This window comes from Ixodes scapularis, unplaced genomic scaffold (genome assembly GCF_016920785.2).
Source record: "Ixodes scapularis isolate PalLabHiFi unplaced genomic scaffold, ASM1692078v2 PGA_scaffold5__190_contigs__length_132052651, whole genome shotgun sequence".
NCBI classification, from domain to species: Eukaryota; Metazoa; Arthropoda; class Arachnida; order Ixodida; family Ixodidae; genus Ixodes; species Ixodes scapularis.
Window position 1 is genome coordinate 17,057,433 of NW_024609880.1, and position 10,962 is coordinate 17,068,394.

Here is a 10,962-nt window from a genome sequence, read left to right on the forward strand (position 1 = left end):
AAACCGCATAAGTGTAGCTTTCATGACTTGTTTTAAGAACAGAACACTAAAAAAAAACACCTGATATAGGAGGCAGATATACCCCTATTTGGCAGACCCAAATATGGATATATAAAAAATTGGGCAGATCTGGCTAGATAAGGCTTATATAAACTGATGTGCTTGATATGGCCAGATCGGCCCATTTTTTTTTATCTCCATATTTGCTTTTTTATGTACAAGTCCAGATATGCCATTTTCCTAAGGCGTCTTACGCTCTTTCTCTGGGGAAAGCCCGGAGCGCGCTCGTTTCACGGTGCAGAGTGAAGTTGTATGTCTGAACATGTGATGTTTTACCCCCGCAAGGAGTAAGACGGAGGCACTCGAGGGAGAGGTACGGCTGGCACCGGTGTCCAACCATTGAAGAAACGAGCGCTGTTTCTGGCGGGTTGAGGGCTTCCTGCACTTCGGGCACGAGGCCCTCAGACGCCGCGCAGCTGAGGCTTTCCACAGGATGGTCCCGGCGGTGGAAGTTCCCCCCGGAAGTTGAGGGTGATGGTTGACACGGACATGCTCCAAACTCGGTCTCCCCTGTTCTGGGCGAAGAGGTCCGGCGCGCTATACTTCGTCTTCTTCTGGGCATGGTGGAAGCCCAGTTCCAAGGTGGTTCCAAGAATCTGGGCATCCAGGACCACGCAGTCTGCATCCTTGTATACAAGATCGTCAGGCTTCATCAAGGTCCTAGAGACGGCGTACAGGACCTGCCACTGCAGTTGCGCCAAACGACCGCAGGCGTAGCCTGCAACATTTTCATGCTGCTTGAACCGGCCACGGTCGTTCCTGCAGGACCTGCCACCACAGCTGCGGCAAACGACCGCAGGCGTAGCCTGCAACATTTTCATGCCGCTTGACCCGGCCACGGTGGCTCCTACAGGACCTGCCAGTGCAGTTGCGCCAAACGACCGCAGGCGTAGCCTGTAATATTGTCATGCCGCTTGACCCGCCCACGGTGGCCAGGATGACAGGCCTGGAGCACGTGGCCGAGAGACTCCGGCGCCTGGCACCCAGCGCGGCAGCTGATGTCCCAGTCGCGACCTCGGCTCGTAGGCTCCAAGGTTGATATTTAGCTTGACGAGATTGATGAATTACCGCCCTGACAGAAAGCGGGTGCCGTCTGTCAGCCACCGGTGAGCCGCCGGGACCTACCTGGACTCCTTAAGTGCTTTCCCGTCACAGCTCCGGTGAAGCAGCATCCCCCACATCCGATGGACCTCTACCTTGGACCTCTACCTCTACCGATGGAACTCTACCTCTCTGCCCCGGTAGTTGGTGGCAGCAGCCGCTCTCCTCTGCAGGCTAGTGAGCAGCGGGGTCCAGAGCGCTGCCTCGCAGCCTGGGTGGTCACTGACAGACGGGTTGCCCAGGCGCTGGAGCAACATGGATGGAGTTGAGGCTCGCAGCAATGTGATCCCGAGTCCTCATTCAGTGACTGGGGCATGCAAGAATGCCAGGGTAGTGTCATGGGGCAAGTAGATCCAGCGCCACACGGAGCGCCTGATGGTGGCGTCCATCGTTTTCAGGAGGGCATCAGTCCAGGGCCCCAGGACAAGCCGATGGTAGAGGCGTGAAAGGAGGTAAAACCTCAGTATCACTAGCCTTTGCTGGGGCCGAAGTGGAACCTTCCTCACTCGCGTCAGCAGCTCCTGCAGCTGGCTGCGGAGCTCCGCGTCCTTGGTCCCTTGCGGCGAAAAGGTGATCCCCAGGTAACGCCACAAGGCGGTGACTTTTCATGTCGGAAGGGGTATACGAGCCACGGTAACGATTCTGTCCCTGGAGACCTTGAGCTTCTTCCACCTAGATGGCTGCATGAAGAGAGTGAAGCTTTTCTTTATGTTAACCTGCAGGACACGAGGCATGAAGAAGTCCTCGATCTGGTTGAGGCATAGTTAAAGCCCCTGAGGTGTTTATGCAAAGACGACCAGGTCGTCCGCAAAGGCCATGACATCGAGGCGTAGGTCTCCAGCAACTAAGGCGATGTTATGGTCGACGTTCGTGAGGTATTCAATCAACACCAGGTTGAACAGGATTGGCGAGAGGGGATCTCCCTGACAAACTCCCGTCGTGGGCTTCGCACAAACTGTCTCTCCCTGGAACTGGAGGATTCTTCTGGATCTGGTGTACAGGTCCTTGATATACCTTACGAAGTCACTTGAGAACCCAGCCCGCCTTCCTCCCCTCAAGATGGCCTCGTTGGACACCCGGTCGAATGCCTTGGTAAATACGACGCTGGCCATGTAAAGTGGTTGGAGACTGCGCCTCGCCTCGCTGATTGCAGCCGACAGAAGCCAGACGTTTTCAGCGCAGCCAATCACAAGCTGGAAGGCCCGCTCCCAAATATTTAGCGGCACCACCGCTACCGCAGGCTTGGCCAGGATACGGTGCGCCAGGCTCTACAGGACCGAAGCCGCCGTGATGGGCCGGAACTGGGAATGCTCCATAGCATCCGTGGTCTTTGGGATGAAAGTTGTTCGATCCTCCCATAATGCCTCCGGGACTCGCCTCGTTAACAGCAGGAGGTTCACCAGGACCCTCCGCAAGAGCGGAGGCACCGACTACAGCAAGCGGGATATGAAGCCATCAGGACCAGCAGCTGATGCGACTGGAATCATCGCATTGCTGATGTCTCTCGACGATGCCGGGAAGAGAAGGTCAGCCTCCGCCAGATGTTCTGGAAGGGCCTCAGAGGGAGCCGCAGGCAAAGGGCCAGACATAATGTCCCTCCAGGTAGCCAGGAACCCCACCGGATCCTGAATGGTTGACGACTCATGGCCATCCAGCACCTCTCTGTCACAGTTAGATTGCCTCCAGGAAAACAGGTCCTGTATCTCGCCGTACTCCCGCCGCTTCCGCTTTCGCCTACTCTCGTAACGGTTCCCCCTCCCCCCCCCCCCCAGTGTGGTGCGTTCCTCCTCCCCACACGAGGTTCGGCGATAGTGAACACCTGCGTGATGTAGCGATCCAGTAGGAGGAAAATGTCGACCCCCATGGTCGCCTTCCTCGCAATGTCCCATAGTCATGGACCCTCGAACTCCGCAGGTGGAGCCCGTGCAATCAGGGTTCGCAAGGCAGCCTTGTTTTGTTTTAGAGCGCAGCTCTTAAGGGTCCGTTTCCGGCTTGAGCGGCGTCGCCGTCGCCGTCGCCATAACCGCGCGGTGCATTATCGGAAATGTCCCATAATGCACCGCGAGAGACCCTCCCCCGCGGGGTCACGTGACCCCCTCCCCTTCATCCGAGGTCACGTGACCCCCGATGACGTCATCATCACTGATGACGTCATCAGTGACGTCACTGACGACGTCATCGGCATCCGCATCGTCATCGTCATCATCACTGATGACGTTATCAGTGACGTCACTGATGACGTCACCGGCATCCGCATCGTCGTCATCGCTGATGATGTCATCAGTGACGTCATTGATGACGTCACCGGCATCCGCACTGTTATCGTCATCATCACAGATGACGTCATCAGTGACGTCACTGGTGACATCATCGGTATACGCATCGTCATCGTCACTGATAACGTCATTAGTGACATCACTGATGACGTCATCGGCATCGGCATCGTCACGTGACCCCCCCCCCCCCCACACCCCCAGTACCCTACCCTCCTCCTCCTCGACAGCTGCACTCTAATTCGGCGGTACAGGGAATTGTAAACGGCTTTCACTTTTTTTCGTTGACGGCTCTAATGAGGCCGGTGGACCTCCCAAGCGACATACAGGGGCGCTCTCCAGGCTCTCCAGAGCTGCAGGACCTTCCCGAGTTCTCGGCCTAGGTACCGGCGCCTCAGTGTCGGCGCTGCAGTCGGAGGGGGTCGCGTGAATCCGGGCAACTAGCTCCCTGTATGCCACTGGACGACGATGGGCCTTCACAGCCTCGTAGGTGCGCTGCGAACCCCGGGGTGGGAGGCAGCAAAGGGTCTAGTTTATGTTGGCGCAGTCGCTGGGTATCCCAGACTCTAGACTGGCTAACAAGTAGGTCTCCTCGATGTCCTATCACGCCTTGGTCCTGGCTGTGTCGATGGTAGCATTGTTTACGACCGAGTGGGCTAGACTTAGGTGCTGAGAAAGCCTAATGGTTCTTGGGAATGCTCGGAACCACTCTGGGCACGTGTAGTGGCATCCACTTCCCTGGGTTCCGACAGATGGTGGCCGGTAGACCGCGACAGCTGCGCCAGGAGTTGAAGGTACGCAGACTTCGCCAGGCGGACCAATACTCATTGGCCGGGAGAAGCCAGCAGTTGCTGCAGGCACTGGCCGGCAGACGCCAGCAGAGGCTCCAACAGGTGACGGTCGGAGAGTTCCAAAGAAATCTGGTAGCCCCAAAAGGATCCAGCAGGGGGAGGGGGGCTGGGACAGCCGGTACTGGCAGATGGCGGCCGGCCATCACTGGAAGGGGCCAGGGGGACCGGCAGGGTCAAGCAGGGGCCAGCAGGCCGTGGCCGGTAGTCGCCAGCGGGGGCCGGCTGGACCGTTAGGCGCCAGCAGGTGGAGCTCAGGAGGAACCGGCAGGTGGTGACCCGCAGTCACCAGCGGCCGGCTGTCACCAGCGGCCGGCAGTTACCGAACCGGCAGGTGGTGACCCGCAGTCACCAGCGACCGGCAGTCACCGGGGTGATGGTCGGCAGTCGTCGGCAGGTGCCGACGGTTTCCGGACACGGCGGGGCCCCCTGTCTCCTTGGGGGGAGACGGACTGAACGGTCCTGGTGGCCATGCTTCTTTTGTCCCGGGTGGATGTGAAGTCCACGCAGGGTACTGAAGCAGGCTCCACATTCTGTCCAGCCAAACGATGGCTGCGTAGCAACGTCGTCGTCAGCAACGCCGCCTACGCCAGACGCACTCGATCGAGTAGGACATGGAGCACCAGCCGGTGGGCTGCTGCTTTGAATTTTTTTTTTGTGTTTGGGCCAAGTGATTACAGGCGAACGGGCTGGCAACTCGAATACCAAGGGATGCTAGAGCTGCTGTTGTAGACGGGCGATCCAGGGTTGCACCCCCTTAAACACCACCCGCCTAGCGGCAGGCACCACGAGCAGGTGGGAGTAAGACTTTGCGCTTAGCAAGTAACTATCTGCTCTCACCCCGAAATTCAAGGCGTGCAAGCCGCAGGAGAAAAGAGAGTCATAGTTACATCCGCCGTTTACCCGCGCTTTGATTAATCTCTTCACGTTAACATTTAGAGCACTGTGCAGAAATCACATTGCGTCAACAGCGACCAGCGGCCATCGCAATACTTTTTTAAATTAGACAGTTGGACTTCCCCGGTCCACGCAAGTTCCAAATTGACTGTTTTTTTGTTGTTTGTTTTTGCCGACTGAAGCATAGTACTTCTGGCATTAAGACCTAAAACGCCGCGCTGCTGAGGCTTTCTACAGGAAGGTCCCTACCCTGGTCCGTGCTTGGCCGCGCCGTGTGAACAGTGATCCCCGCCCAGTCCCGGTGCATTGCCGTTCCTGCTTCAGTACCCGACCGACCCAGCCCTCAGAGCCAATCCTTATCCAAAGTTTGCGGATCCAATTGAAAGCGAGCGTGTGTGTTAATAGATACATAACTTGAAAGAATAAAACAGAGAGGACGAGGACGGGAACAGGACATCTTTCATGAAAGAATAAAAGAGAGAGGACGAGGACGGGAATAGGACATCTTTAAAAAAAATGTCCTGTTCCCGTCCTCGTCCTCTTTGTTTTATTCTTTCAAGTTTTGTATTTACGGAACCTTTTTCCCGACTTCCCTTACAAACATTGCTCCATGGACTAGTGGCTGTTAACCTTGGAGACCTGCTGCGGATGTGGGTACGGCCCGGCACGAAAATCACACTCCCTCACTCGGACATTCAAGGACCCACGCGAGCGCACCGGACAGCGCAAGACCTGCACTCTTCTACGGAGCCACCATCCCTGTCTTGGGGAGAACCCATTCCAGGGACTCGATGTCCTTACAGAGAAAAGAAAACTCTTCCACGGGGCTCGCATCGGCGTCTTCGAGCTGGTTTGCATTACCGCATTTGACCCCGAAGGACCAATCTCCGTGTCCGGGTTCGGGATTTTTAACCCGATTCCCTTTCGGTGACTGCGGGGCTCCCTCCACTGCAAAAATGTGCTCCCGCTTCGGAAAGAACATCTCCTTTCCCTTAAGACCGACTGATCCATGTTGAACTGCTGCTCATATGGAACCCTGCTCCACTTCTGTCCTCAAGGTTCTCAGGTATTTGCTACTACCACCAAGATCTGCACCAGCGGCGGCTCCAGGCGGGCTCACGCCCGACACCAACGCTCACCGCAGCGGCCCTCCTACTCGCTGCAGCTTACCATCGTGTTTGCGTGCATCTGCCGGCACCGGCAGGGGATAGGCTCGAGACTAGAGCGCCATTTATTTTCGGGGCTAGTTGCTGCGGCAGGTGAGTTATTACACACTCCTTTGTGGGTTCCCATTTCCATGGCCTCAGCCCTGCTGTCTTAAGCAACCAACACCCTTCATGGGATCTCATGAGCGTCCCGCATCGGGCGCCTTACCACTGCGTTTGTTTTATCCAACCGCGCCAGTTCTGCCTACCAAAAGTGACCCACTTGTCACTCTCGTCGCCTCCGAAGGCCTCAGACCATAAAGCTTCCGACACACCCATTGAAAGTTTGAGAATAGGTTGAGGTCGTTTCGAAACAAATGCCTGTAATCATTCGCTTAACCAGGTGTGACTTTTCTCGACAACAAGCGCCAGTTATCCTGAGAGAAACTTCGGGGGGAACCAGATACTAGACGGTTCGATTAGTCTTTCGCCCTTATACCTGGGTTTTACGATCAATTTGCACGTCAGAAGCGCATCGTACCTCCACCAGAGTTTCATCTAGCCTAGTCCTACCCGGGCATAGTTCACCCTCTTTCAGGTGTCCACGTGTGCGCTCTAGCGCCGCCCCTCCCCCCCCCCCCCCCCCCCACTCCCCACCGACGTGAGCGTGTGGGGCGGGCCGTTGCTATGGTGCCTGGATCGCGTCTTCGACTTGTGTGTTTAGCGTCCTATCCCGCCCATACATCAAAGGTGGTCCCAAAGTGTCAACAAATGACGCGAGTGTCATGCTGTTGCCTGTCGCGATCCTGGCGGTTGGCCGTAGAAATGCGGGCGAAAAGCAGGAGCGAACGCGAGTGTCGCTGTCGTCACGGCGTCCCTTTAGGCTTCCCAACTTCCGGCTGCTCTAGCTTCCGTGAACTGTCACAGTGGAAAGCGACCTGCAGCAGAACAGGCGTCTGCCACTTATACCACAACTGATGGGACGCCGCCAGGGTCGCAACAGGCGACAGCATGACACGTTTATATGTCATCAGGCGGAAATGGAGGGACCACCTTTTTTTCCGCGATAAACACACCAGTCGCAGACGCGTTTCAGGCACTATACCGTTCCTGCTCCCTTCATCGGACCCCTGGGCGGTGACTCGGCACGGCACGAGACCGCGCCTTCACGTTTTACTTTGTTTCTGGGTTTCGAGGGACCCATTGACTCGTGCACATGTTAGACCCCTGTGTTCGTGTTTCAAGACGGGTCGGATGGGTTGCCGACCTACTCGCCGCCAACCATGACGCAAAACCTCCGCGGAAAGAACCCCCCTCGCCGGTTCCGTTCCGCACACCGAACGTCAGGCAAATACCTCGCGTATTGCGGCGGACCCGTTGACACAGCCGGGCTCCCGCTCCGCATCCGGGGGGTATCGTTCCGGGCCTCCCCATGAGGCCTGGGAAAGGTGACATACTCGATTACCGGCCAGGTATAACTCCCACGACAGCCAAACAAGGGCTGTAGCCGGTCACCTCCAGCGGCCGAACTCAAAGTCATTCTTGAAGCGTACCCGTGCCCGTCGCGGCGTCCTACCGACGGTGGAAAATGCGTTCCAGAGTGCGCCGCACCGCGCGGGCAGCCGGAACGGGCCCCCACAAGGAAAGCCCGTAAAGCAAGACGCTGACACCGCTCCACGTGACACCGAGACTGAATCCCTCCGCCCTCGAGTTTCGAGGGCTTACCCATTTTACTCTAAGCGGTTTCACGTACTCTTAAACTCTCTCTTCAAAGTTCTTTTCAACTTTTCCTCGAGGTACTTTTGCACTATCGGACTCTTGGACGTATTTAGCCCTAGATGGAGTTTACCACCCAATTAAGGCGGCACTCTCAAGCAACCAGACTCACGGAAGGTTCCATCCCAAGACAGCAGTGGTGGAGACGGGCCTGACACCCACTCTGGGTCAAGCCACTGTCAGGAGGATTTGCACCACCGCAAAACTCCCGGGAACGTTACCTCCCATACACCACATTTCCCGATCACCGGCAAAGACATCCGATGCTGGTCTAGGTCCCGTTTCGCTCGCCGCTAGTAAGAGAATCCCTAGTGGTATCTCTTTCTCCTCTTAGTGATATGCTTAAATACAGCGGATTGTCTCGCCTGATGTGAGGTCGACAATTTTTATCGTTGCGCATTCCAACAAAACTTCGTCTCCTTACCCTACAAATAAAAGAAGGATGGCGAAAAAGAGATGTACACAAGCGTTTCCATCGCTATCGATTTGACAAGAAAAAAGAAAGCGTGCAATCCAACGGCATTCCCCTACTGGATGGTTTCAGATTCATCGGGGACGCGAAAGTCTCAAACTGACGGAAGGCTACGACGCAAAAACTTTCCTACCAGAAACGTTTTTCTCGCTCTCTCAGCAAAAAAGTACAACCAGTGTGCAAATCAAATCCACAAGATCAATTGCGGACGCCGCGTTTCAACGCGCTCACAAACGTAGTCCATCCAGGGTTTTCAACAACATCCACGCCAAGAGAAAACAAAGAGCCCTTCGCAGAAACCGTTTAAAACCCGTTTCCGACGCACCGACCTCCCAGCGGCGTTCAGCGTGCGAAAGATTTTTGAGATTTTCACAAACGGTTCACCTCGAGATTTGTTTTCTATGCAGTGTTCGAGAAACCGAAGGAGGACATCACCGTCGTCAGCGCACGCGTGCATTGCACACTCGTGCATTTGCTTTTTTTCTATGTAATTGCCCCCGAACACAAAAAAAACAAAAAAAAAGACAAAAAAACTCAACGTATAAAGTGGCCCAAGTCACCAGGCTCGATCTAAAATGGACCGTAAAAATCGACGCCTGCATGTAGCAATCTAAACGTTTCGTGAAAGGTGTAAATCACAGGTCGGTCTTTTTCTTGTAAAATTACAAAGCGTAGTTTTTTTTCTGTAAAAAATAAGGCCAAGAAACTTGCCATGGTCTACGGCGGGCAGCGACGCAGACGACTCGGGTTCAGTAGCGGGGTGTGTTTGGCGTTCGTATTGATAGATGGCGTCGGGAGCAGCGTCGGAAGGTGCAGCCGACTAGCGAAAGAAAGCAGACGACACGCACACGAAATCCGTTGGCAGCAAAAGAGCCGTTGCTATGCAGACGCATTTGTTTTTACTTATTTTTTGTATTTTATTGGCCGCATTTGTGTTTTCTTAAGCGAAAATCGATTTCAAAAAGATTATGTTAATTTTATCAAACCACGGTGGTCGCGAGCCGTCGCGATAAGGAGGTAGCGCCATCTATCAAACGAACATCAAACACACCCCGCTGCTGAACCCTTGTCGACAGCGTCGCTACCCGCCGTTGGCCCTGGCAAGTTTCTTGACCTTATTTTTTACAGAAAGAAAGCTACGCATTGTAATTTTACAAAAAAAAAAAAAAAAACCGACATGCGAAGTACATCTTTGAAGAAAAGGTTAGATTGCTACGTGCAGGCGTCGATTTTTACGGTTCATTTTAGATCGAGCCTGGTGACTTGGACCACCCTATATAAACTGCCTGCTGCCCACTATCCGACACAGTCAAAACTAGGTAGACAAAAATCACCTCTCTTGATATATTTTCCGAACCTCACACAGACGAAGCCACGGGAAAGCCCGAGGCCGCAATGTGCGTTCAAAGAGCAAGTGCTTCAGTGTGTCCTGCAATTCGCACAGAGTCTCGCAGCTGGCTGCATTCTTCATCGACCTGAGAACGGAGTGATCCACCGCTGAGGGTCGTGTAATTTTTTTTGGTATTTTAATTTGTACGCCTATTTTTTAATAAGGGCGATCCTCAAGAAGAGAAGGGGTCGATGCGCCTTTTGTAACCCGGGGATTGTCCCGGTGCACTTGACTTTCCCCTAAATTGAGGCAGAAGAGGTCTCCCGGTGGGCGCACCATCGAAAGTAACCGAGGCCACCCCAAAAAAAAGGCACATCCGAACCACAGTTGTTGTTTGTGAAGTCCCGACGGCGTCCAAGCTTGGTCGGGTCAGTTCGAGAGAATTGGTCATCGAAAAAGTGCATCCTCGTCCAAGAGGGAAAACGACTCCTAACGATGCGATGATTCGGTAATGATCCTTCCGCAGGTTCACCTGCGAAAACCTTGTTACGTCTTTTACTTCCTCTAAATGATCAAGTTTCGTCATATTTCCAACACACCGGCGCAACCAAAAGGCCTGTTCGTGTATCGGTCCGAAGACTTCACTAAATCATTCAATCGGTAGTAGCGACAAGCTGTGTGTACAAAGGGCAGGGACGTAATCATGCCTATGACTCGCGCATACTGGAAATTCCTCGTTCAAGGGGAACAATTGGACGCCCCTATCCCGATCACGAAGGAGGTTCCACAGGTTGCCCAGTCTTTACAGACAGGGATAAAACACGCTGCTTCCTTCAGTGAAGAGCGCGTGGGGCCCCGGACACCTAAGGGCATCACAGACCTGTTATTGCTCTGTTTCGTGCGGCTAGGAGCCGCTTGTTCCTCTACGAAAGTTGCAAGGTGCAGAGAACCACGCACCTATTTAAAGGGGCGATGCAACGATTTTTGTATTTTGCGCAAATACCGCTTAGAACGAATCCCTGACGTTAATGACCTGTAAAATACCCCTTCGTTTTTCACC

At 54.4% G+C, this 10,962-nt stretch overlaps 1 protein-coding gene and 1 non-coding gene across 2 annotated transcripts; both read right to left on the reverse strand.

Moving 5' to 3' along the window:
* Nucleotides 1-461: 461 nt before the first annotated feature.
* Nucleotides 462-875, reverse strand: LOC121047987. Its single transcript, XM_040503768.1, has one exon. The coding sequence runs from the start codon at nucleotides 873-875 to the stop codon at nucleotides 462-464; it is 414 nt and encodes a 137-aa protein (XP_040359702.1).
* Nucleotides 876-9,924: 9,049 nt separating this feature from the next.
* Nucleotides 9,925-10,078, reverse strand: LOC121838253. The gene has a single exon (XR_006078430.1). It is a non-coding gene; the product is annotated as a 5.8S ribosomal RNA (ribosomal RNA).
* Nucleotides 10,079-10,962: the final 884 nt, after the last annotated feature.